We start from the raw sequence: 27,788 nt of genomic DNA on the forward strand, positions 1-27,788 counted from the left end.
TGCACTGCAAGAGTTTTTAAAACATTTTATCAGGGACACTGACCTCTTTTCCCTTAGATTGTCAAATAAAAAAAAGACAACAGCCAACACAATAGCCATCTGGTGTGAATGAACCAAAATCATACCTAATTTTTTTCTCAGCTCAGCAAAGAATATACTTTTTGGTGTGCTGTAGAACTTGAGTGGTTAGTTTATGTTGGCTGTAAGAAGAAAAAGGTTGAAAATCGCTGGAATACAGGACTGAGACTGGAATGCTTGGAGAACAAAAACTCTATTTGGTCATTAACTTGTGGGGAGCCTTGCTGGCAGGGCTGAGCTGAGGATTACATGAGGTAACAGGTTCCCTCTGGCCTCACTCTAATTAAAGTCTCACTACGGAGATGTCTTGGGTAGGTGTCAGCACCTGTGGGAACACATGTCTGTGGCCCAGGGGTTGGGGGTGGTGAATAAGGGGAGAACCAGGGGGCGCACTTGGCTCAGTGCAGTGTCCTCTCAGGTGGACAAAGGAGCAGCAGGGATTGGTTAAGCCTGGAAAGTAGACAGGGCCTTGGATATGGAGGCAAGTTCGACCTAAGTGTCCCTCTGTTCCCTGTTAGCCATGCCTCTTTCCAGAATAAACTAGCAGTTCTGCCTCTTTGCTGTAATTTAATTTAGAATGTCTCAGAATTTTCTGCTTGTCAGAGTCACTTAGGTATGTCCAGAAAGTATCCAGCCAGGTACTATGAAAAATAAAGGCATTTATTAAAGATGATACAAGGAACATTATACATAGGACAATGATGCCTCAGTCCCCTTCAGAGTGGGCACCTTGAGACCTGATACCGTTCTCCTAATTGTCATCAGCTGCCCCATCATATTTTCCTGAATCTCATTAATGATCTTAAATCTCTTTCCTTACAAAGGTGATTTTAGTTTTGGGAAAAGCCAGAATTCTCAGGGCAACCAAATCAGAGCTATGGTTGGGCTGCGTCACCTGGGTGACTTGATGTTTTGCCAAAAAACTGCACAAGATGTGATGCATGAGTGGATGCATTGTCATGAGCTGCCAATCACCAGTTGCTTATAGCTGTGGCCTTCTGAATCATCCAAATAGTTTCCTTGGGGTAATATTCAAGCTTAATGCAAAATTTTATGCAGATTTGTTGTTCTAATCACTCATTTTGAATGCAACAGCCACACAATACACATACTTACTCAACAGTGTCTACCACGCCCCCACTGACTAGTACAATGAAATCATCGTTTACGCACATGCATTCTAGACCACTCTCCTTGGCTGCCAGGTTACTTCAGTTTTGCGCAAACTGTTCTCATTATATTAACAATGGCTGGAATTTTTCCAAACAGACCTCGTGTACTGGTGATGTTATATTAACAGCTGGGAGATTAGCAGTGAGGGACACTGCGTGGGTCACAACCTGGTCTCCTAAATGGCACTACAGATGTCTGCTTTTGCAGGTGGACCTTCTGGAGGGGTAGCCAGGGCCCAGAGTCTTCAGAAATTAGAGGAATGACCCACTTCTCTAGTAACTGAGGCTGTAAGGGTTAGGGCAGTCAGTGACATCTTCCTGGCCAAACCTCCCAGGGACTGTAGCTGGGCCAACCTCCCTTTATATATATTGTCCCAGAATTTGAAGAGGCCATTTCGGCAAGAATTATCCAATAAAAAAAAATGTGAGCCACATTTGTAACTTTCATTTTTCTATTTTTAAAATTTTATTTATTTTTAATATTTATTGTATTTTTCCATTACCATTTAGTCCCCTTGTACCCTCCTCCCCCCAGCAATCACCATCATTTTTCTTAAAAATGTGTGAAATGTAATATTTCATTTAACCTAGTGTGTCACAAACATTATTTCAACAAATAATTAACATTAAACATTTTACTGAGATATTTTGCATTCTATTTCTGTACTAAGTCTTTGAAATCAGGAGTGTGCTTGAGCCTTACAGCATATCTTAGTTTGGACCTTTCAAGTGCTCAGTTGCCACAGGTGGCTCCTGGTTGCAGCAATGGACAACACAGCTGGGGCAGCCCTCAGCCCCAGCTCCCCAAGTCTGGGGTCTAATGGAGGAATTGCAAAGTGACCTTTTTTTCTTTTCACCCCACCCAGAAGTGTGGGCCAGGCACAACAGATAATTGGGGAAGAAATCTTCATATTGTCTCAGAAGGAGGACTAAGCTGTTTCACAGAAGATTGTTAATACATGAACTGACTCCTAATTCCTACACTCTGGATTGGTAATGTGTGATCACTTAAGTATGTTGTGAGACGCCTGCACATCTATCAAGAAACAAAAATAAAGTGTTATCTAAAATCCAGAGTTTACCTTCAATCTCTGAATGTTAACTTTCTCCATTAGTTTATCTTACTCCTTAGTACCTCTATTTTATTAGTTATATGTTTACTGTAAGTATTGCTAAGTAGTAAATGCTTGAAAGGAACTATGATACTTTAAAGTTTTGAACATTTAGGACTTTTCATCAATTTACATATGACTATCCCTTTCCCCTTTTCTAACCTTATCTTGTACTTATTTTTATTCAAAGAAATTTGGTGGTATAACATCAAAACTCAGGAAAACAGTGGCTAGAAGTTGTTCTTTTTTTGGCACAGTAATATTTTACTTTTTTTTTTTTTTTTTGTATTTCCTCTTAAGTACAGACCCTTCCTTTGCGTCCAGAGCAAGCTCCAGCATGGGGGTGAGGTACAGAAGAGAAACTTGAAGGGTGTACCTTACACTCAACCCCAAGGTCTGCACTCTTGACCAGGAGGGTCTTTCTTACTTCACTTCAGTAATGTGTGTGTGTGTGGGGGGGTGGTGTTCTTGCTTATGGGCCATTTGTGTGTGCATGTTTGTGTTTGTGTGATTGTCTTACCTTTCTTGGGCATATATATTGCTCTATTTGGCATTTGGGATCAAGCACTGACTCCTGAGGAAAGGTTTCATTCAGTGAGGGCAAACATTTCTGATTTGGCAACGAGCTAGAATCAGCAGCCCACATGTCTGGGCTGGAAGTTCCTTCTGGAAGAGCTGAGTGACTCCTTCCCCAGTGTACTCTGGCGTCTGCAGAGGGGCTCCTGTCCCAGTTTGTAAAGTTTAGTTAAAACTCATCCTCTTTGAATAAGATGTCTGGGATTTAAAATACTCCAGACCGCCCTCCCACATCTCACAAAGAGTGGGTCAGGGTAGCGAGTGTCATATATGAAACAGCATAGTAGAATGTTGATATATGCTGAAGGTGGTTGAGTGATTGGTGATACTATTCTTGTTTTATTAAAAAAGTCCACTAAAAAACTCCCTCCTCCAGGAAATATTGCCCACTTCTTCCCCTCCCTGCTTCTCTTCCCTCTGCTCAGTTTAAAACCGTTGTCCCCCTTACTTCCACTCTGCAGGGCACAGCACGTCCTGCTCCAGACTCCAGAAGAGAACTCCATAGACCTTTCAGGCACAGTGCAGAGAGGAGCAGAAGCTCCAGAGCCCACTCCTTCAGGTTTGTGGCTTTTGAAGCTTTTTCAATTGACCTCATTTCCATCTGGAAGAGTTAGACTCTATGTATAGGGTGTTTTAACCAGAGCTCTGGGTATTTGAGTTTACATCTGCTAATAAGAAAATGAGTTCTATTTTGTTTTCTCTCCCTAATCTTTTGGGTGACATGGCCTATAACTGATAGGGACTGTATCTAATTTCCAGTGTCCCCCTGAACTGAACTGGGTACAGATTTGGGAGCCTTGAGGGAGGCAGTCATTGGTTAGGCCAGCCAGGTGAGGACACAGCCTGGAGGGCACAGAAGCTGCTGTGCACAAAGGCTGACCCTGCTCCCAAGTAGCTGCCTGGACTAACTTATTAGGGTTTGGGGATACCATTTGAGATAAAGGATAGCAGAGCAGATTTTTGTCCCCATAAAGGAGCTTCTCTATTATCCCAGATTCTCAGACCTCTGGAGCTGGGGCAGTGAGGAAAGTCTGCAGAAAGTTCACAAACTGGAAATTCTGAGAAACCCTGAGAATTAGAAAGGATGGTCCTTCCTTTTCCCCAGCCTTCCCTAAAAGTGCAAAAAGCACCCCATGGGTAATGCCATCAACTTTTGATAATATTGTGTATTTTTCATGCTCTGCTTTCACCCCTTTCCTGGAGTTGCTTTCTCAAGGCTAGGCCAGGGAACTTCAGGTTGTGTACTGGTGTGATCAGTCACTGTGCAGAGCCATGGAGCAATACTTAGGGGCCTGTCAGAAAGGAAGATACTACCTTACCTGGCCCCCAGCTCTTCTGAGGCTTAGCTCAGGCTGCTGCTGTTGGGTGTGTTTATACTTCCAGCCTAGGCCTGGTTGGAGTCATATCGGTGACTCAGAAAACCTGGGTCTCAGAAAGGTACTGTGGTCCAGGCCCAGGGCCCTTCTCATTGTCCCTATTGTTTCCAAAAACATCTCCAGGCCAAGACCCCTGGTCTAGGCTAGAGCTCAGGCTGGGCACTCCCCCAACCCTCTAAGCCCTTCCTGGTGGCACAAGGATTCCCTCTCCCCACATTTCAAGGACTCCCAATGGCTTTGCCTTGTCTTAGAGAATGAAATTGGGGGATGATGTTGCTGAGGACAATACAGGCAATCGGGAATCTGCTCACTCTACCCACCAGGTTAGTGCTGCTGCAGTTGTTGGTGGGGCTCACAGTGACCTACTCTCTATGGGGCGAACCGGGCTGCAGCCCACCTCCAAACCAGCCACAGCACCTTCCCAGGAGAGAAGGAACCCTGAAATCCACAGGCTGGTTAATCAGGCCTTAAGAACACTGAAAATAACTCACCGCCTGACGACGTGGACCCTGCAGCTTGAATGCCTAGCTTCCCTGCCCACCCAGCCCTCTGCAGGTTCGCTGCATCAGAAGTGGTGGGCAGGCTGTACACAGGCAGTGAGTGTGGCAGGAGCTTCTGCTATAGTTTGGTGCCATGCTGCTACCTGCACTGTGGCCAGCACTGTGCCAGGGCTGCAGAACTTCAGGTGTATCCATGCATCCATGCTGGCCACTCTACATCTACAATGAAGGCAGCCAGAACTTCCACGACAGCAGCTTCCTCGATGTGCACCAGCATGTGCATCGTAGCAGCAGCCTGCCTTTGTTGTCCCTGTGGTACCTCTGGCTGCCCCCTTCCACACTGGCTGCTCTGGCTCTGCTGTTGCACCTTTGATTCGGGCATATGCCTGAGCAGGTCTTCCACTAGAGCTCGCTGCATTTCCACCAGGTGTGAGTGTACCTGTGAGATGTGCCCACAGGTGCTCCCTACCACTGAGCATAGTGCAGGAGTGGGGAGGCACCCTCTGCAGCAACACAGGGCTGCAGAGCCACACAGGGCATCCATGAGGCCTGAAGTTTGTGACCCCACCCCCCAGAAGTCATGCTGTCCAGACACACCCTTGTGTTATGAAAGAGCTTCTGCAACAGCTTCATGCTAATGAGACACCTACAAAGGCATTTGGGTGAGAAGCCCTGCAGGTGCTGCGCATGTGACAAGGGCTTCTTGGAGAGTGCCACATTGGTGCACCTGAAGCACATGCACAACAGGAAGAAACTCCACATATTCAGTGACTGCACACTGCTTCAGCAAGAGCTCCACATGGGCACAGCCACTAGGGTGTGCAACACACCTGTGCCATGTGCTGCAAGGGCTTTGGCCACCACTCTGACCTGCTGGTGCACCAGCGCATGCAGTCGAAAGGCCCCTTCCATGCCTCAAGTGTGGCTGCAGCTTCAGTGACCACTGGGACCTCACCAAGCACCAGTGCATGCACATGGGTGAGAAGCCCTACCACTGTGAGTTGTGCAGCAAACACTTCACAAACATGTTCAACCTCACTGTGCACCAGCGTAACCATATGGGCCACAAACCCCACAAGTACCCCCAGTGTGGCAAAGCCTTCAGCATGGGCTCCAAGCTGGTGCTGCATTGCAGGAGGCACCTGGACCACCCAAAAGCACAATGTGTTGAGTGTGGCGAATGTTTCAGCCACAGTTGTTGCTTCTGTCACCTACCAAGATACCATAGCTGTGGCCCTCATCTTTGCTGCCCAGGTAGAACACCAACATAATGGACTTTTTGCTTTCCAGCTGAAGGAGGCTTGCGCTGAGAGGCTTCCCTGGACTGTGCTAAGTGACAAACTGTATCTATCACAGGGATGGAAAGCCAACTCACACATGGGCTCTGCACAGACAGCACTGTCACCTTTACTCATCTCAGCAGTAGCCCTGTCCCTGGCCCCCTGCCATGACCCTACACCTACTTTCTTGTCAGACCTTTTCTTGTACTCAGTCCTGTTCCTCTGGTGGGGTGGAGGGTGGGGGGTGGGGCCGGGTAGGGAGGGGAAATTGGTGTAGTCAGGACAAGCTCCCAGACCCACATGCTTGGGAGAGGTTAGGGATGGGTGTCCTGCAGTCCCTGTGCTTCCAGTGTTTTTTTTTTGCAGTCTTTCCACTAGGGTTGTTTTCTTTGTCCCATCTTTTTCCAGCCTAAGTTCCCTTTACCTCTCCTGCCTGGGTACTTAAAAAACTTTGTATTAGAAAGGGAGAGACAAAAACATTGATTTGTTGTTCCACTTATGCATTCATTGGTTGATTCTTGTATGCCCCTGACTACATACTGAATCCCTAACCTTGGTGTATTGGGACAAAGCTCTAACCAACTGAGCTACCTGACCAGGTCCCTCCCCAGGTACTTTTTATGTCCGGCCTCTACTGGTAATGATCACAGATGTGGCTATGGTCTCATCCTACCTGCCCATCTCTGCTTCATGGTTCCACTCGGCTGTTAGCCTTTCATTGTTTCCTCCCTGAGCTTCTGAGAGACTGGAAATTTGCAGGCAGAAATGGTGGAGAAGCTTGCTTCACTGAAGGATGTCTGTACATCAGAAGCACCCAGCCTGCTGCCTTGGAGAAATGGCCCAAACTTGTGAAGGTAGGTAGGAGCCTTCAGCATGGCTACTCACCTGTCCCAGGGGACAGACTTAATGGTGTCCAGTGACTGTTAAGACAATATTCTCCAGCCAGGTGGGGAACGTTAGCTATGGGTACCTGGGTCCCTAAAGCCTGAAACCGCCAAGTTAGGACACATGAAATAAGCTCAGAGCTCCACAGAAGCAACGGGGCAGGGTGGAAACTTCCTGAGCCAGCAGTTTACTGTCACGACTGGTGAAATAGTGTCTTAGTTCTGGATGCCAAGAGCCCCCTATTATCAAACCTGGAGCCACTGTCTGCAGACTCGAGTGACTGGAGAACCAGGCCCAAACCAAGTTTCCAAGGCAGCTCAGCAATGCTGCATACAGCCCTGATTTTGTGCTGGAGAGAGAGAATTTTTGGGCCTGCACATTTGCTTCTCCAGGTTAATGGACAAAATGTACACCAGGGTCACATACCTGTGTACCTGGTCATCCATACCTCTGGCATGACCCAGTGCTCCCCTTACTCTCAGGGCCTGCCCTGCTCCAGTGCAAGAGAGGGTGTGATGCTCCACCGGAAAGGGCAGCAGTGCCCAAGCAAATTGGGACAGCTGGGTCCTTGAGGTATAAGCCTGCAGAGAAGAACAGGGCTCATACCTGTGCCTCAGGTGTGAAAACACTCTGCCCAAACATGTCCATGTAAAAACACTGGGTTTATTCTGTCCTATTCCAGCACAGTCTGGCTGTGCTGGAATCCAGTCCTGCCCTTCTTCCCTAGTTCCCAGGGACCAGGTGTCTGGCCTTTCTTCTCTTCAGTCCCTGTGGTCACTGCTTAGGAATCAGGGTCAGAGCCTGCAGAACCTGAGGGGGGCTGCACTCATCCCTGGACCCCAGGAGTGTAGGGACAGAGATGCTAGGACAGGGCTCCACCTGGCCAAGTTGCTCTGATGTGGCCAGGAGCACAGCCGGGTGGCTTTTACTGCAGTGAGCTGCAACGCTGTCTGGTTTCTCAAAGCGCTTGCCGCAGACCTCACAGGGGAAGCGCAGGGTGGCTGCTGTCTCTGCGTGTTTGCGCCGGTGCCAGTTCAGGGAGGCCTTCTGGCGGCAAGTGAACCCGCAGATTTCACACCTGAGCCAGGGCCAGCAGAGAGAAGTTAGGGGCCTCAGCCCAGTTGCCTAAGTGTCCTCCTGCCAGCCCCCTCCTCCAACACCCAACCCACCACACTCACTGCAGGGGTTTCTCTCCAGTGTGGATACGCTGATGGATGACCAGGTTGCTGCTGGTGCGGAAAGACTGGGCGCAGAATTCACAGATGTAGTCCCGAGTGTCTGTGGGGGCATGGGGACACCCCAGCATCCATCCCCAGGTTGTGGCCCCTTTTTGGCCCACGCACCAGCCCCCACAGGAGTACTGTCCCTTTTAGCCTGCACATCACATCCACCCTGGCCGTCAACAGTGCCTTGTGACTGTTGGCAGCAATCCCCTCCCTTTTTTTTCTAGAATCTGCCCTCCCTACCACCTTCAAGCTGCTGAAGGTAGCCCTTAGACCTCTGTATACAGTGCCATCAGATCACACACACACACGCACGCACGCACGCACGGAACCAGCCCCCATCACTCTCCTGTGCTCCATGTAATACTGGCTCTAGGTCTTCTCGCCAGCCACTTCTGCAGTCAGTTTGCTTCCTGCTTGGCCAGTGCTCACATCTCTGTTTCCTGACCTTCACTGACCTGGCCCTCAACCCTGCTTAACCAGCACTCCAAAGACATGCCCCATCACAATTTCAACCATTTGAGTTCCAGCCAGAGAACTGGCTACATTATCTTATCCCACTGTGATAATCCCATGACTCCAGGCTGAAGTCCAGAGCCCAATGCTTTCCCACTGCCTCCTGCCCCTTCTTGCCCAATGTGTTTCTAGGGCAGCTGTGTAGCCTTCCTTCATTCATACCAACTCAGTAGTCCCTTTCTTCCTCGGCTATACCTGTTAGGTTAAAACCAATGGAGTATAAACACTACCATTGGCCTGCTCCGGGCTTGCACAGGAGGGGCAGAAACAATTCTCCCCCAGCTTCTCCTTTTATCCACCAGAAGACTCAAGGGCCTATGTGTCCCTATGCACTTCCCCAGTCAGCTTAAGCTCTCCTCTCTGGAGTCCACTTCCTCTCCAACAGCCCCATTTAGCACTGAACTCATTTTTTAAGGTCACCAAGAGTGACTTACCCCAGAGAAGCTCATATCCTGCCCCCAAATCCACCTCGTATGTGACTACTGCCCACTCCTCTGCAGCTGCCCTCCAACTGAGACCAAGACACTCCCTCACCAACCAGAGGTTGCCCACCTGAGTCAGCAAGTCTCTCCTCTCTGGGGGATCAGTCCCGCCTCTGTGCCCCAAGCTCATAGCCCTCCTAACTAAGGCCCCAACTCTCTGCTTGTTTTCCCAGCAAAACCCAAAGAGGTATCCATTCTCACTGTCTCCACTTCCTTAGCTACATCCTGCCTGGAACCCACTCCATTATGGCAGCCATCTCTCGTCATGCACCATCTGGTCAGTGACGGTTTTCCACTACCATGTTTGTTAGCCTGTCCTCAGCCTCTTATTTAGCCCTGTGGCACAGGCATAACTCCCTTCCCCTTTCCAGCACTGAGTCCACTTGGTCCTTAGATACCAGTTTCCTCACCTGCCTTCTGGAACCTCTGCAGCTGCCTTTCCCACCTGCCATCCCAAACCTCTTCACCCAGATTCACTCCTTCCCTTCAGGCATGCCACCCACAGCTCCAAACACCATCCATGTGCTCAGGACAAACACTTTTTTCCCCCTGCTCATTTCCCCTAAACTCCAGATTCACATCTTCTGGAATACCTAATTAGCATGCCCCAAACAAAATGTCTCCTTCCTGAAGTGCACGTCTCTGTCTCAAGAAACCACATAACCTTCTATCCAGTTGTTCAGACTGGAGTCATCCAAATCACCCTCAACTCCTCCATGCTCATCCCTCTGGTGGCTAATTTGTCCTTCCCATGGTAGCCCTTCTGGTTCTACTGTCATGCTCTCAACAGCCTCCAGACCAACATCACTGTACACTGCATGTCCTTGAAGTGCTCTCCTCCACACGACAGCCACAGCTCTCCTTTCAAAGTCAGTTGTGTTCTTTCACTGCTCCAGATCCTGAGATAAGGCCCATCTCATTTAGCCAGGAGACAAGCCATCCTAACGGTAGTCTTGGGACCCCCACCACCTAGCTGTCCTCTCTCCCTTCTCACATGCTGCCCATAGAGGTGGACAAATCTCCATTTCTCTCTTCATTGAGGTCTTTGCTCAAAGAACCTCCCTTTCTGCAAGAGCAACTCCTCCTCCATGTTCTCCTTGCTTCCCTGCTTTCCCACATCTTCCACACTCTACTTGAGTGGACATCTTACGAGGTGAGGACTGCCTGCTTTGTTCACTGGAGTGTCCCAGCACCTACAGTCTCAGGCAGGCATATGCCCAACACACTGGGAAGTGTATGAAAGTCACCTAGAGAGGATGTGATGGGAACTGCAGATAGTTGACCAGCCCCACGGGGGAAGTGAAGGGACCCACAGCGGGAAGCAAGGAGGCATTCCCTCCACTGACCACTGTGCAGCTTCACATGTTCCTTCAGGTGTTTCTTGAAGTTGAAGGACTTTCCGCAGGCTGGCTCTGGGCAGGAGAAGGACTTCTGATGGATGTGCTGGTACTTCTTGTGGTGCTACGGAAGGAAGGGGGTGCTCTCCTCAGGGAGACCCTAGAGCTGACCCAGCAGGCAGGCTCCTCTGTCTGCCCCAAACTATCACCACCAGGTCCTATCATCTACACGTCATTATCTCCACCCAACCCCATCTTGACCACAAAATGCCCTCATCCTACTATACTCTTGATTTGTATGATCTCCTCTCCTTGCCATCACCTCCACTTGCAGAGCCCAGTTCCCTAACTATGAATGTGCTGTCTGCAGGGGACAGGACACCACCTTGTGGTGGGCATGATTATCTTCCTCCCTACCCATATCGAAGTATATCATCATCCAGATGGCCTACTTTTTAGTAACAGATCACCCAGTCATATATTATACAGTTTTCTCCAACATCTGCGTTGGATATACACATGCACTCTTAACCTGCAACATTCTTAAGGGTAGCGTGTTTTTCAGCCTTGACTCTCCGAGTACTTCTGAGATATAGTTCTCTTCTTATGTGACCCTGGTTCACATCCTGCCTCATTATATCACATGGGCTTCCCCTTCCAAAATCCCACTTTCCATAGTTAAATTGCTGCTAAGTCTACTCCCTCCTAGTATGCCTTTGACTCAAGAGCCCTGGGTGGGCCCTCCTCAGCACCCAGACCTGCCCTGAGGGCTCTGGCTGAGTGTGGGGGTGGGCCCTGCCCTTTCTGTGCCTTGAACTTCTTCTACAGTGAAGATGGGGACATGACTCAGGGATCCCCAGCATTATTAATATACTCTAGCTGAGGAGCCTTGGACAGTGCATAACCTTCTGTACCCTGGTTTTCTCATTTGCAAAGTGGCAACAGTATCAGCGCCTACTCCCTGGAGTGTGGCGAAGATCAATGGGTCAAATGATTACAACAGCCGCTATTACCTAGAGAACTGGAGGATGCCACCGTCATTTCCTGTGATCCCTAGAGGCCATGAAACAAGCAGTAGTGGGCAGTGGTTGTGCGTCCAAGGTTGGGTTTTCTGCTTTCCCTACCTGTTACTTGGTTTAGTGATTATTGACAGCAGGTAAGCTCTGTACATCACCCCAACCGTTCTCCTTCAGATTCCCCCAAACCCCAGGCTCCTTCCCCTCAGCTTCTTCTCCACTTGAAGCCACACAGAACTCAACCTGTGCCCCTCACATCCTCACATTCAAATATTGCCGGTTGGAGAAGATCCTTCCACAGCCAGGGAAGTCACAAGGCAGCAGCTCCTTTTTGGCAGCTTTCCTGTGGGTGAGAATAGGGAGAAGTATGAAGACTCCTGCAGACTCTCCTCAGCCTCGCTCCCTCCTCTTAGCCCCTCTCAGAGTCCCTCCCTCAGTCTTACCGAATTCTCTTGGGGCCGATCTGTGCACTGTCCTTGTCCCAGGCTACAACCAGAGAAGACTGGGCCTGACTCCCAGGGCTGTGAGCAGCAAAGAAGGAGCAGAGGGCCTCGAAGGAGGGCCACGGCCCAGGATACCCCTGCCCTCTGTCTCAGCCATCAGGTTACCTGGCCAGGGGTTTAGATTGCTGGGCCGCTTGAGGGGTTCGATTGAGCTCCAGTTCTACCCCACCTTCCACAGACAGAGAATCTCCAGGACTCACTGCAGGTGCTGATGAGGGTGGCCCAGCCAGAGAAGTGGGGGCAGCTACAGGGGCCAGGGCTATCTCTCCCTCCTTAAGTGCATGGGTACCAGGAGAAGGAGGCAGTCTGGGGCCATCTGGCTCACAGCTGAAACAATGAAGAGGAGGACATTATCTCCCTGGGCCCTCAGCCAGCACCAGCGCCTAAATCACAAAGATCCCAAACTCAGAGCAACCTTACCCAGCCTCCACTCACATCTGTGTTCAGACTTTATTCTCCCACAGAGCCTAACGTCACCCCCTCCCACCCAATTCCAATTCTGCCTTCCCCACCAATAAGCCCTTTCCTCAAGTCTGCAAAGCTCTGCATCTCTGGCCTGCTGCCCTTGCCCTTCTCCTATGCTCAATGTTTCCCTCAGCCCCAACTTGCTTGTCTGAGGAAGAGCTATAGGTCCATGGGCTGGCATCACTGAGCATCTCCTCTTCACTCTCATCTTCATCACCCCCCTTGTCTTCTCCTGGAGGCAGAAAGAACTCTGGTGGGGGTCGCATTCCCCTGCAACAGCAAAGAAGGCAAGCCTGTGGTTCTGATCCTTCATCACCATTGTTCACTGGTCTAGTCTGTCCGTCCCCCCAACCTCACCTGAGCACCCTCACTTCCTGAGTCCTCTTCTCATGCTCAGATTCCAAACCTGTTGGCACAGGTGGGGTCAAAGTGGAAGAAACTTTGGGCTGGAGGGATGAGAGCAGGTGGACTCTAAGGTCTGAATTCATGGGAGGGGTCTTAGGAAGGAGGAGGAGAAAGGGGCAAAAACTACTACAATGGGAGTGTTTTATTTTAAAGACGATACATTCAAATGGTTCAAAAAATTGTAAGTATAAAAAAGTACAATATGAAAAGTCTCCTTTCCAATACTGCCCGCCGCTAGCCTTCCTCTTCCCACAGGCAACCTGGTTCCAACTTGCCCTCCCAGAGATATTTCACTCATTCCAAAGTACTTTCTCCCCTTATTTTCCCACCAAAATACATACCATGCATCCTATTCTGCACTTCTTTTTCTATTCTATATATATAAAAATATATATTTGAGGATATATTTTTTTGACAGCATAGTTTTTTTCACTGAGAGAGGCACAGTTTTAAAGAACAGGATTTTGAGCTCTAGGGATGAAAACCTTTTCCTTCCTATTCTCTGCAACTCTTCTTTCCCAGGCCTACCTGCAGGCTCCTGCCCACCCCTGGCCTCTGGGTACCAGGTTCTCTGGGAAGTACTTGGAAGGAGGGCTGGCTTGGACTCCGCTGGAGGTGTGGGGCCTGAAGAGGGGCCCCAGGAGAAGGTGTGGCCCGCTGAACACTCCCACACAAGCCCACCATCTCGGCCCCCAGGCCCCCGCAACCCAGGCACCAGGCTGCACTCTTGGCTGTGGGCATGAGATAGGAGAACCAGATATTGCAGACCCTTGGGGGGCAAAGGCTTGGGACCTAAAAGGGTGAAGGTGACAGTCAGGGCAAGCTGGATTGCCCCCTACTCTCACCCTTGAGAGCCATACCCAGACCCCTACCTTGTCTCCCAACACCCCTGGGCAACCCTGGTCCTGAGTCCAGTTTACCATTCTTCAGAGCCTTGACTCTCAGGTCCTGAGCAACTCCTTCCTTCCCCACAGGCTGCTGCCATCTAACTGCCTTGGGCTCCCCAACTCCTCTCTTCTTCCCAAACTGGCTCGAGGTTCCCTCTGATCCAACCCTTTTACAGAGGGCGTTCCTGGGTCACACCAATCACTGCTGCCCCTCTTCCCTCAGTGGCTCCTGTGCCCCCGCCCCCCCTCCCCCGCAGCCGTTGCCTACCCACCTGCACAGAGCACACAGCCTGAAGAAGTGTACCTGCCAGAGGGACAAGAGGCAGGTCAGGTCGCGCCACAGCCGGACAAATGCTTCCAACTATAGGCACTCACACAGTTAAGGGGCAAGTTCTAATAGGACCCCCACATTCGCTGGGGGGCCAAGAGGGGAGCGGCAGGCCCCTGGCAGACCCCAAATCTCACAAGCTATATTGCTGAAGTAAGAATGGGGCCAGTAGAAAGGGGCTGGCACTTTGTTGGGGGCGCTGGGTGCCCCATCCCCACCCCCGGTCCGGCCCTAACCGGTCAAGCAGGAACTTGGCGAGCTGCGAGTGCAGGGAGAATCCCAGCCGCTCCTTGAGGAGGCACCACTGTTCCATGTGGCCGCCCAGGCGGATGCGACACTTGCTGCGGCGCGCGTCCAGCTGCCGCCGCTTCTCCCGCCGCCTGTGCGACGCGTCTGCGGCAGAGGCAGCCATGGGCCCGTGGCCTGCGAGACAGAAGACGCGAGAGAGCGGGCGGGTCTCCCGGGACCACGCCTGCGGTCTCAGCGGGGGGATGGGCAGGACCAAACCGTTGCCATAGCACTCGCTGTGGACGATGGGAAGTGCCCGGCCACCGAGGAGAGGTAGCAGCGGGCTGGGCACGAGTCTTCCTGAGGGAACTCCTCCTGGGCGGGGAACGGGGTGGGGAACAACTTCAGCTGCGAGGATGCGTAATCCGCGCTGCCGGCGTTCCGCTAGTTGGGTCGCGTACCTGGGCCGGGGGTCTGCAGGGCACCCCAACCTGGTCTTGGGCCGCAGCAAGTAATGCATGCAAGGCGCGGACCGTCCGGAGCGCCTGCCGCGCTTGGCCTTACCTGCGCCCCCGGCGCCGCCAGGCCCAGAGGAGAGAGGCGGGGAAGCCGGGGCCCACCTCTCGGCACCTCGGCAGTTTCTCCTTTAAGAGCAACCTTCGTTGCCCTCGGCCGGGAACTGGGTTTGACGCAAGAGGAAGAAACCTGGGAGAGGGAGGAGGTGTGGGGCGCGCCTGCGCACTTCCGCATCGCGCAACGCCCGACGGGACATGTGGTTCTCGCGCAAGTCGGATGCGGTGTGGAGCGCTGCGGTTGGAGAGGGAAGGCTTGAGGAAACAGTGCGCCGACCCGGCCCTCCAGCGTGCCAAGGTGTGTGGCCTCCCCATTTCTACTTCAGCTTCAATTCTGACTCCCGCGTTGACACCAACAAGCACGTGCCGCAGAATCAGCTGCCTTCAAAACCAACTAGAGCCCTCTCTGCACCCCAAGGCTGCTGCCTGACATAGCGCATTACCTTTGTGGAGCAAGGGTTCTCAGAAAAGTTGCGCAGATTCGCTACGGATTTTTCTTCACTTACCAGTCTTTCTGCAGTAGACTAAAGGAGCTTTCCTTGCCACCAGACCACTGGAATGTGCTTCTCAAGGCCACTTGTGGTGACCACGTTGCCAAATACAGTGGCCAGTTCTCTACCTCTCCAGCCTTAGAGCAACATGTAAAATGTAGATCTTTCCCTCCACAGCCCACTCCCCTAGCTTATGTGACTCCATACTCTCCTGCCATTCTCCCTTCTGTTTGGCTCCTCCTCTCCTTTGTTGGCCTCCTCTACTGTCCCACTGAAACATAGATTGTCTCCGGATTCAGACCTTGGACCAAGTCTTCTCTCTTCTAGGTCTGTAGACTTGGCCCCATGGCTTTAAACACAACTGATAACTCACAGATTTATATTTCCAGCCTCGCCTTCCTTAGCTCCATAATCATATCAAATTGACACTCTACAGATAACTGAATTATGAACTTAGCAGTGATATATACTACTTGATATTTTCTCAACACAACTGTTAATCATTTTTCCTCCCCTTCTCCTATCTCAGTAGGAGATGCCATCAGCCATGCACTTGCACAGAACAAAAACCTGGGAATCATCCTGGGCTCTTGTATGATATTAATACCATATATACATCAGCTAGTGCTGTGGATACTATCTCCAATAACAGATCTTGAATCCAATCACTTCTGGCCCTTTCTGCTGCTAAAAACCCTCCTCCAAGCCACCCATATGTATTTTTTGTGCTTGCTGTTATCACCACACAGTTGGTGGCTGAAAACAGAAAATTAGTTTTTCACAGTTCTAGAGGCCAGAAATTTTAGTATCAGATGTTTATATAAGGGAAATCTTTTTCTGTGGCCAGCCTTCCCTGACTTGTGGCCACATTACTGAATCATTGTTTCCCTGGCCATATTCAACAGTGAGGAATTGTAATCCACCCACCATTCTTTTGACATTGTTTCTGTCAATGCTGACTCTGACTAATACGTAGCTTACAGATAAACAACATGTTTGTATAAAAATAGTAGGAACTAACTAAAACATACAAATTCCAACCTTCATTCATCTGAGAGATTTGCTGACCTTCAACTATAGAGTGGAGATGACATAAAACCAGAATGATGAAAACCAAGATGACACACACTAGACCATTGCTTGACCAATTTTGCGGTTCTGATTGGAATGGACTCTTCTGGTCTGCATGTGGAGAACTTTTTAACCACCTCCCCTTGATCTCTTTGTTTGGCTTTCCCTCTCCCTTCTTATAAACACCTTTGCCTGCACTGATATGTGAAGAGGGACAAGAGGTCCCCATCTTCTCAGAATGCTGATATTGAATCAACCACGTTCCTTTTCACCAGCACCTGTCTCATGAGTTTGGCTTCTGTTGTGGCAGGCAGGTGGACCTACATTCGGTTACAATATTGCCTCCTTCTCTATTCTCTGTATCAAATCTCCCTTTGCTTCTCTTTTATAAGGACACTTATGATGATGTTGTGGACCACTCAGCCTGGTTTCAGGAATTGTAACTCTACTCCCCGTGGCTAAGGATGAACAAGTGACCTCTGGAATGCGAGCCATAGGAGACAAAGCTTGTCTCTGGTAGCAAATGCTGCCTCAGTTTCCCCTCCCTGCCCCAAAAGCATGGTCTGTGTTGTTGACAGGTAAGTCCCCTCAGGGGAGGGGCAACCTAAACCAGACATGATCACTCGGGGGGCTGCAACAAAGAGTGAGCAATAGACCCGAGCTCCCCAGCTATGTGACATAGCCTGAGTCTCCATGTCCTCTGGGAGAAGCACTTCCTTGCGCTAATCCTCTTAAGCCTGAATACCTGATGGGGAAGGGTGCAGCTCTTTGCCTTGCCAGAGCAGATCCCAGGGAAAAAAATCTGGCATCACAAAGAATTCCTGAAAAACCTGTGAAATCTGCTCTGCTAAGAGTGCTCTAATTCGTATGTTAAGGGTCTGAGTGAGAACCCCTAAAGTTCCTGCAAAACTCCCTGACAGACACTGACTCACACTAAGCCCTCAGATTTCTTTGAAATGTCACCTACTGTTTGATCCTTGCCACCCTGTATTCTTGTGTATTACAAGCCACTAGAAGCCCCTGGAGGAAGGGGCTTGAGGCCCTCCCCTTTTGGGGGATTGGCCACCTCTCCTCCCCAAGCAGATTAGGTCATGTTTACTTTCATCTGTGGCAAATGGGGGGACTTGCAGGAAGAGTCCTCCCCACATGATGACATTTAGGATGCACCTGGATAATCCAAATAATCTCCCCATCTCAGTATACTAAAACAATTACATCTAAAAAGTATTTGCTAGATAAAGTAATATTCACAGGCTCCAGGGATTATGAGATGAGTATGATTTCCAGGCCCATTTTTATTATTGTACAGTTAACCATTGTCTCCATTTATTCCTCCATTGCTCTCCCCAACCCCCACTCCCAAAGACAATCCCCACCCCATTGTCCTTGACCTTGGGTCCTCTGTACATGATCCTTGACTTGACCCATCCTCTTCTTTACTCCATTATTCCCCTCCTCCCTCCCCTCTGGTCACTATTAGTGTGTTCTTTATTTCCTTGTCTCTAGGGGTTTTTGGCTTGTTTGTATTGTTGATTATGTTCCACTTATAGGTAAGATCATATAGTATTTGTCTTTCACTGCCTGGCTTATTTCATTTAGTACAATACTCTCCGGTTCCATCCATGTTGTTGGAAAGTGTAGTGGTTCCTTCTTTTCCCCTGCTGTGTAGTATTCCATTCTGTAAATGAACCACAGTTTTTTTAAAGATTTTATTTATTTATTTCTAGAGGGGAAGGGAAGGAGAGAGAAAGAGAAATATCAATGTATGGTTGCCTCTCATGCGTCCCCTGCTGGGAACTGGCCTGCAATCCAAGCATGTGCCCTGACTGGGAATCGAACTGTGATCCTTTGTTTCACAGGCCCACACTCAATCCACTGAGCTATACCAGCCAGGGGTGAACCACAGTTTTTTGATCCACTCCTTTACTGATGGGTGCTTAGGCTGTTGCCAGCACTTGACTATTGTGAATAACACTGCTATGCATATAAGGGTGCATAGGTTCTTTTGAATTGATATTTTGGAATTCTTTATTTTATTTTATTTTTTTAAATATATGTTATTGATTAAGCTATTACAGTTGTTCCATTTCCCCCCATTCACTCCCCTCCACCCTGCACACCCTCTCTCACCCACATTCCTCCCCCTTTAGTTCATGTCCATGTGTCATAAGTTCTTGGCTTCTACATTTCCTATACTATTCTTAACCTCCCCTTGTCTATTCTCTATCTACCATCTATGCTACATATTTTCTGTACCTTTTCCCCCTTTCTGCTCCTCCCACTCCCCTGTTGATAATCCTCCATGTGTTCTCCATTTCTGTGGTTCTGTTTCTGTTCTAGTTGTTTGCTTAGTTTTTGTTTGTTTTAGGTGTGGTTGTTAATAACTGAGTTTGCAGTCCAGTAAAATGTACAATAACACGAATAACAGTAACATGAATATAAAATGAATAACATTTCACTGTACATGTTTTTTATCTTCTTTTTCTTAGATAAGTCCCTTTAACATTTCATATAATAAGAGCTTGGTGATGATGAACTCTTTTAACTTGACTTTATCTGAGAAGCACTTTATCTGCCCTTCCACTAAATGAAAGCTTTGCTGGGTAGAGCAGTCTCTGATGTAGGTTCTTGCCTCTCATGAGTTGGAATACTTCTTTCCAGCCCCTTCTTTCCTGTAAGATTTCTTTTGAGAAATCGGCTAACAGTCTGATGGGAACTCCTTTGTAGGTAACTCTCTCATTTTGTCTTGCTGCTTTTAAGATTCTTTCTTTATCTTTAATCTTGGCTGTTGTAATTATGTAATTATGTAGTGTAATTATGATGTGCCTTGTTGTGTTCCTCCTTGTGTCCAACTTCTTTGGGACTCTCTGAGCTTCCTGGATTTCCTGGAAGTCTATTTGCTTTGCCAGATTGGGGAAATTGTCCTTTAATATTTTTCAAATAAGTTTCCCACTTGTTGCTGTTCCTCTTCCCCTTCTGGTACCCCTATAATTCGGATGTTGGAACATTTAAAGATGTCCTGGAGGTTCCTAAGCCTCTCCTCATTTTTTTGAATTCTCATTTCTTCATTCTTTTCTGGTTAGATGTTTCTTTTTTCCTTCTGGTCCAGTCCAAGATTTGAGTCCCAATTTCCTTCCCATCACTATTGGTTTCCTGTGCATTTTCCTTTATTTTACTTAGTGTAGCCTTCATTTTTTCATCTAATTTGCAACCAAATTCAACCAATTCTGGGAGCATCCTGATCACCATTGTTCTGAACTGTGCATCTGATAGGTTGGCTATCTCTTGAGCACTTAGTTGTATTTTTTCTGGAGCTTTTATCTGTTATTTGTTTGGGCTATTTTTTTTGTCTTGTCACACCTGTTATGTATGAGGGGCGGAGCCTTAGGTGTTCACCTGGGTAGGGCAGCCCAGTTGCTGGGTTGCGAAGTTGTATGTGGGGCAGGGGACCGAGAGGGAACAGTGGTGCTTGCTCCGCTCTTTGCAGGATTTCAGTCACTTCCCTCACTTCCCACAAGCAAATTGGGCCCTTTCTGGTACTGATTCCTGTGTGGGTGGGTTTGTGTACGTCCTGGGACCCTGTGGGTCTCTCCAGTGAACTCTCCTGTGAATCTGGGAGTCTCTCCTAGCATCTCAACCCCCACAGGTGTTTTCAGTTGGTGTTTTGAGGCTTTATTTCTGCACGCTGGGACCCTGGGTTGAGCAGTCTGTCTAGCTCCCCAGTTTTGCCTGGTTTATGTATGCGCAAATGTGGGACCATTTGGTCTACTAGCTGCCTTTTGAGCTGTGCCCTTCCACAATCCACCACCTTGCTGAGTCCGCCAGCCACCGCTTTGCCTAGACCCCTCTCTGCCCTGCTGCCTGACTTCACCCCTCCTACCTGTCTGGATGAATGTGTTTACTTTAACTCCTTGGTTGTTGGACTTCCATACAGTTCAATTTTCTGTCAGTACTGGTTGTTTTTTGTTTCTAAATTGTTGTCCTTTTGGTTGTGCGAGGAGGCACTGTGTGTGTTACCTATGCCTCCATTTTGGCTGGAAGTTATGTTTTGGAATTCTTAGGGTATAGTCCCAGCAGTGGAATTGCTGGATCAAAAGGCAGTTCCATTTTTAGTTCTTTGAAGAAATTCCATACTATTTTTCAGAGTGGCTGCACCAGTCTGCATTCCCACCAACAGTGTACTACGGTTCCTTTTTCTTCACAACCTGGCCAGAGGCTAGGGATGGCTAGGTGCCACGTCCAGCGCTAACCATGTCATCTGACAAAGTCACGGCATGGGGACTACGACTTCACAGACGTGTGTTCTGGCCAGGTGGACGTGGCATAAGTGGATATATGGTGTTGATTCTGTTTGTGCTGATTCTTGGTATTCTGACATTTACTTTTCTGATAATTTGGAATCTCCTAGAAATGATGGCCATTCTCAGAGCTGATCAACAACTAGGTCAGACTGAGAACAATGCCACCTTGGCCTTTCCTCAAAATAATACCCTCTCTGGGGGCCCAGAGGAGGAAAGGCCCACAATGTCCAGTGAGTCCAAGGGGAAGAATATTTCCTTCCCTGACCCAGTTAAGCAGATGCAGGACAAGTTAATATTAGGTAGCAGGGAGCCAGAATTACCCAGAGCACTCACTCCCCCAAGTTAACCCCCTCTAATGAAATAGCCCCTGAATACCTAAAAGTTGTTGGAGTAATAGCCCCTCCTTTACCTTGAACAGGAATATATATTAATTAGAATTTAGTAGGCAAAGAAACAGGAGAAGCTGGCTAGATACTACAAACTAAGCATGTAGAAACAATTACCAAGGAGTTAGAGTCCATAGTACACAGAGAAACATTTTGGACAGAAAAGGATAGATAGCTAAGTTAGACATCACAAAGGCCTTATAATACATTTCCTAACCTCTGCTTGGTCTAGCGTACCTTTTGCCCCATGCCAAATTCTAGACCTTTAATAAACAATAAGACATTCAAACTCTGTACATAGAGCTATTTCAAATTGTCTGATTAATGGTTCTCTTGGTCAAAACAATTTTTGTTTAATATAACTGAAACTATGGAAATTCTTGTACTTTTCCTGATTACCTTTGTATTGATTTTTTCTGCTTAACTGATCATGCTGTATACCTGCAAATGTTATTCACTACCTAAAATGAAAATATAAAAACCTGCTTGTACTTGCAATAAATGGAGCAGAGCTTCACTGTCCTTTGAGGCGTGTTGTCATCTGTTACCCATCACCAACGCCTTACCCACCTTCGGGAATCCCTGGACCCTGCTGTGGCTGGACCGCGGCAGCTAGGCCTCTCTGATGGCTAGAGTTGTTGAGCAGCCCACAGGCCTTCTGTATGTCCTTCTTGGAGAAGTATGTGTTCAGGTCTTTGCCCATTTTTTAGTTGTATTGGTTGTCTTCCTGGAGTGGAGTCATATGAGTTCTTTATATATGTTGGAGATCAAACCCTTGTCTGAGGTATCATTGGCAAATATGTTTTCCCATATGGTTGGCTTGCTTTTCATTTTGATGATGTTCTCTTTAACCGTGCAATGCAGAAGCTTTTTAATTTGATGTAGTCCCATTTGCTTAATCTTTCCTTTATAGCCTTTGTCCTAGGGAATGTATTGGTGAAAATATTGCTGCATGGAATATCTCAAATTTTCCTGCCTAAGTTCTACATTAGGTCTTTTATGGTGTCACAATTTATATTTAAGCCTTTTATCCATTTGAGTTTATTTTCACATATGATGTAAGTTGGTGGTCTAGTTTCATTTCTTTGAATGTATTTGTTCAGGTCTCCCAACACCATTTATTGAAGAGGCTATTTTTACTTCATTTTATGCTTTGGCCTCTTTTGTCAATTATTAATTGATCACAGAGACATGGGTTTATTTCTGGGCTCTCTATTTTATTCCATTGGTCTTTGTGTCGTTCTTATGCCACTGTCAGACTATTTTGATTACAGTGACCTTGTACTGTAGTTTGATTTCAGGTATTGTGATCCTTTCAATTTTGTTCTTTTTTCTCAAGATTGCTGAGGCTATTTGGGGTTGCTTATGGCTCCATATATGTTATGGACTGCTCTGCTTGGTTCTAGGAATTGTAACTCTACCCCTTGTGGCTAAGGATGAACGAGTGACCTCTGGAATTCGAGCTGCAGAAGACAAAGCTTGTCTCTGGTAGCAAATGCTGCCTCAGTTTCCTCCCTGCCCCCAAAGCATGGTCGGATGGGTAAGACCCCTCAGAGGAGGGGCAACCTAGGCCAGACACGATCACTTGGGAGGCCATCATGGAAGGACTCAGGGGGCTGTGACAAAGAGCGAGCAGTAGACCCTTGCCCCCCAGATATGTGACATAGCCTGAGTCCCCATGTCCTCTGGGAGAAGTGCTTCCTGGCTCTAATCCCCTTAAGCCTGAATACCTGTTGGGGAGGGGTGCAGTTCCTTGCCTCGGTAGAGCGTGTCCTGGGGAAAAATATGGCATCACAAAGACTTCCTGATAAACCTGTGAAATCTGCTCTGCTAAGAGTGCTTTAATTAATATGATAAGGGTCCAAGAGGAAATGAATATGTCTCCCCAAAGTTCTGCAACCCCCTTTCCTGACAGACACTGACTCACACTAAGTCCTCAGATTTCTTTGAAATGTTATCTACTGTTTGATCCTTGCTTCCCTGTATTCCTGTGTATTACAACCCAATAAAAGCCTTTGGAGGAAGTGGCTCAACCCCTTTCCCCCCTGAGAAACTGGCCACTGCTCAAGACCTTTTTCCTCTGGGAAAATGACCACCTCTCCTCCCCAAGCAAATCACATCATGTCTCAGTCATGTTTACTCTTATCTACGGCACATGGGGGGACTTGAGAGGAAAGTCGCCCCTACACATACAAAGTTTTGAAATGTTTGTTCTGTATCTGTGAAATATGTCATTTGCATTTTAATAGGGATTGCATTTAACCTGTTAATTGCTTTGGGGAGTATGGGCATTTAATGATGTTAATTCTTTCAATCTATGAACACAGTGTGTGCTTCCATTTGTTTGTGTCTTCCTTAATTTCTTTCTTCAGTGTTGTGGAGTTCGTTGAGTACAGGTCTTTTACCTCCATGGTTAAGTTTATTCCTAGGCACTTTGTTTTTCTTGTGGATATGTAAGTGGGATTTCCCTCTCTAATTTCTATTTCTTTTTTTTAAACATTTTATTTATTTATCTTTAGAGAGGAAGGGAATGAGAGAAGGAGAGAAACATCAATGTGTGGTTGCCTCTCACGAGTCCCCTGCTGGGAACTGGCCTGCAACCCAGGCATGTGCCCTGACTGGGGATCAAACCCATGACCCTTTGGTTCACAGGCCAATACTCAATCCACTGAGCCACACTAGCCAGGGTGACTCTGAGCTTTTCAAATGGACAAGGGATTGTCAGGTAACATTCGATACCTTGGAGGAAAAGCTAGTTTTGGCTCCCACACTAGGACTGCCCAATTTATAGAAGCCTTTCAAATTGTACGTTCATGAAAAGCAGGGAATTGGACTGGGGTTACTAACCCAGATTCCCCGACCCTTAGCCTATCTCTCAAAGAAGTTGCATCACACAACAAAGAGATGGCTGCCATGTCTCTGGGCAGCAGCAGCTACCTGTGACATATTATATGAAGCTGAGAAGTCCACTTTGGGATAGCCAGCTACAGTACTGGTAACACACCAGGTCCTAACTTTATTGGAAGAGAAATGAGGGTATTGGCTTATGGCAGGGCACATGGTAAAATATCAGGCCATTCTGTCTGACAACAAAAATTTTACCTTGCAGACTACCACAACTTTGAATCCTACCATTTTGCTCCTGGACATGGAGGGAGACTCTGCTCTTCAGCATGATTACTTGGAAATCATTAACCAAGTTTATTCTAGCAGGCTGGATCTACTGAACCAACTGTTGGTGGCACCAGACTGGGAACTGTACACAGATGGGAGCAGTTTCATGGAAAATGGTCAACAACAAGCAGGGTATGCAGTAATCACCCTAGACAGGTAATAGGAGCCCAAGCCCCTGTGCCTGGAACCTCAGTAAAGAGGGCTAAACTGATAGCCCTCATGAGAGCCTTAGAACTGTCCTAGAGAAAGTTTAACATCTACATAGACTGCAAATATGCCTTCATAGTAGTCCATACCCATGGGGCAATATGAAAGGAGAGGACTCTTAACCCTGGGGAATAAGATTGTTAAACATGCAGAGGAGAGTTTACAATTACTAGTGGTAGTGATCTACCAGACCAGGTTGCTGTAATGCAGAACCCAGGACACCAAAGGGACAGCTACCAAACAAGAAACCAAAATGCTGTTAAAGCAGCAAGACAGGTATCCGGAGGACTGCTCTACCTAGGGTCTTTGTTCCCCTGTTTGGACTCGTCAAAATTTAGACCCCATTACACTGAATGAGATGAGGAATGGGTCCTTGAATGGGGATTCACTAACGCCGACCCTAATTTTACATGGAAGATCGACACCCATGGTATAATCTTACTTCCTGAGGCTCTAGTGTATCCCATCTTCAAACATCTACATGAAGGGATGCAGTAGGGAAGGGATGCTTTGATGGTCTCTATTAGGCCATAGTTGAAGGTCCCTTATTCTCAAAAGACCATTCAGATGATCACTGAAGCCTGTCAGTCATGTGCCATAAACAATCCTGAAACAGAGTATGCCCCAGCAGGAAAAGGAGTACAATATAAAGGATTATGCCCATTTGAGGATGGGCAAGTGGATTTTACACAAATGCCTAAAACCAAAGGGAATTTCAAATTTCTATTAGTTTCTGTAGACATTGTTTCTGGATGAATAGAAGCATACCTCACTAGAACTGAGAAGGCAACTGAAGTAGCAAAACTTTTACTTAAAAAGTGATTCCTAGGTTTGGATTTCCTCACATTATTCAGAGTGACAATGGACTATCATTCACTTCAGAGATCTCCGAAAAGTTTGGACAGGCACTGCAAACATGATGGAAACTACATGCATCTTGGAGACCTCAATCTATGGGAAAGAAAGAAAATGAATAACTCAATTAAAAATACCCTGGTAAAAATATGCCAGTAAACACACTTGATATGGGACCAGGCACTCCCTACTGTTTTGCTCCGAATTAGGATGGCACCCAGAAGTGGGTTTAGTTAGTTTAAACCCTTTTAAATAGTTTATGGAAGACCCTTCCAAATCTCTGTTTTAGGAATGCCCCTATTAGGTATGGAGCATGAGTCAAAAATTAAGCAATATGTTCAACATTTAGGGCAAACACTAACCATTCTGCAGCAGTTTGCTCATTGCAGGTCGTTCTACACATCTTGCGAGCCCTTGCACCCATTTTAGCTGGGGGTCCAAGCCTTACTGAAGACTTAAGTCCCTGAAAAGCAGGTAGCTGAGCAATAGACTGGTCCCTATGACATCCTGCTGACACATACTCTTCTCTAAAGCTTGTGGGAATTAAGCCTGGATCCACTACACACTGATAAAATGGGCACCACCAGAGGAGGTTTCAAACACTGCTGGTGTGGTTGATGCTGAAAAGGACTGCCGGACTTGCATTCCAGAAGCAGATTTGAAATTTCTCTTTTGGAAGAAGACAGTAACTCCCAGTGCAAAGTGACAGTGTTCCTTTACTTTATTTGTGTGTTTGCAAATCTAGGGACTTTTGCTTAATAATGAGTTAGGGTATGATTCTTCCCATTGTTAAAAAGTATAAGCATATTGAAAAAGTTATGTTTATTTCTAAATGAGTATAGAAAACTGTGAAGGTTCCAAGCCTGAAGAGAAACCTCAATTCTTGGTTATAGTTATTTTTTCCTTACTTTCTGATCTTGGGGGAACTAGCTATTTTGTGCATATTGAGAATCCTCTGTCTCTATCATTAGACCAGTGGACTAGAGAATGCCTCTGCCATCTGGACCTAGGAAACGTGGTCTGTTAGAGTTTGGCTGAGGTGAGAGAGGGTCTCTACCATTGGGACTTCATGCCATTTGGACCCCAGCAGTTATATGTGGTACTGGTTGACATGAAATATTGTCTCTGCCATTTGGGCTTTGTGTCATTTGGACCTAGAAAAGGTCATTTGCATTACCAGTGGTCATCAGGTGCCAGTTAGAGTCTGAGTTTGGTGAGAGAGCATGTCTTTGCTGTGAGAATGGTTGGTGAGAGGTCATGTCTCTGCCAGGAGACCAGTAGATGCATCAGTAGGCAAGAACATGTCTCTACCACTGGGGCTTTGTGCCATTTGGGACCTGGGAAAGGTGTTTGTGTGTCTGTGGTTAGTAAGACCGGTTGGTGTGGGACAAGGTTCTAAAGCTATTTCTAGTCCCTCCCTTTTTTTCTTTCTGCTGTTTTGTTTCTTTTTTGAAAATAAACTGAGGTTTCCAAGGGTTAAAACTTCACATTAAGTTAGAAAGTAAAGTACCTGAGCATCTGATGACATCCCCAGAGGTGTTTAATTTGTAGACAAGAAGGATTTGTCTAATTGTCACTGCTTGATATGATTCCAGCAAAGGCCTTGCTACTGAATGTCTTCTTAGAAGAAAATCTTGTGTATTCAGAGATGGTGTAGGTCCCACTTGAGAAGCCAACTTGCATCACCACCTCCTAAGACTCAGTGGTTGACTGGACTAGGTGGTTGAGTTGGTGAATTATGGGGTGGCCTGTTGGCTTCATTTTGGAACTTTTTTCTTTCCTGCCTTAATGGTTTACATAGAAAAGGTCCAGGAATGTGTAAAGGGGAGAATTGTAACAGTCCCTACTTTGTTATATAGTTGTTGTGGTTCTGATTGTGCCTTCCTAACTTTTGGATCAAATTTGTTAACTCCATAATACAACAATGTTGCCAACCTGTCCAGCAATGCCATCCTTTGCACAACATCCATGCTTTCCAGGGACCTGGAACTTTCAAGATCCTTCTCCCTGGCATGACCACTCCTTACATTAGGGACCTCTGGAACAATGGATAGGTAGGACTTGACCAGCAGGAAGTAGTTGCAGAAGAATGAGACATTTGCCCATTTGCCCTTGTAAAATTACAAGTATCAAGTGTTAAGAGGTGGGGATTGTAATGTGTGTGTCACCCTGGCAACCAGGGTGCACATGGGTGCACAAAGGATTCTGGGGGTTGTAGGAGGGATGGGGCTGGATACACCAGAAGTCCCTGGAGGGCAGGCTCTGAGAGGGATTCTAGGGGAGAGTAGACAGCTGCTGGGATTAGGAAGCAGGTGGTGGTTGGAGGTGGCTGAGGAGCCCTAGAGGAAGGGGTGCAGAGTGA

At 47.5% G+C, this 27,788-nt stretch overlaps 1 protein-coding gene across 13 annotated transcripts; it reads right to left on the reverse strand.

Moving 5' to 3' along the window:
* Positions 1-7,622: 7,622 nt before the first annotated feature.
* On the reverse strand, positions 7,623-15,030 carry ZNF692 (zinc finger protein 692). 13 transcript variants are annotated; one of them, XM_037166372.2, is made up of 12 exons: positions 14,934-15,030; positions 14,378-14,564; positions 14,086-14,117; positions 13,455-13,718; positions 12,879-12,967; positions 12,666-12,791; positions 12,162-12,383; positions 11,997-12,074; positions 11,818-11,896; positions 10,547-10,661; positions 8,158-8,257; positions 7,623-8,057 (listed from the first exon to the last, which is right to left on the reverse strand). In XM_037166372.2, exons 4-12 carry the CDS (start codon positions 13,665-13,667, stop codon positions 7,754-7,756), a joined length of 1,326 nt encoding a protein of 441 aa, XP_037022267.2. In that variant the 5' UTR covers positions 13,668-13,718; positions 14,086-14,117; positions 14,378-14,564; positions 14,934-15,030; the 3' UTR covers positions 7,623-7,753. The 13 variants fall into 13 exon arrangements, with proteins under 13 accessions (XP_037022267.2, XP_053513030.1, XP_037022290.2 ...); XM_053657055.1 differs by having other exon boundaries at positions 12,879-12,927; positions 14,934-15,010; XM_037166395.2 differs by lacking the exon at positions 13,455-13,718.
* Positions 15,031-27,788: the final 12,758 nt, after the last annotated feature.

Source organism: Artibeus jamaicensis, unplaced genomic scaffold (assembly GCF_021234435.1).
Source record: "Artibeus jamaicensis isolate MK-2021 breed Jamaican fruit bat unplaced genomic scaffold, CSHL_Jam_final scaffold_3272, whole genome shotgun sequence".
NCBI lineage: Eukaryota > Metazoa > Chordata > Mammalia > Chiroptera > Phyllostomidae > Artibeus > Artibeus jamaicensis.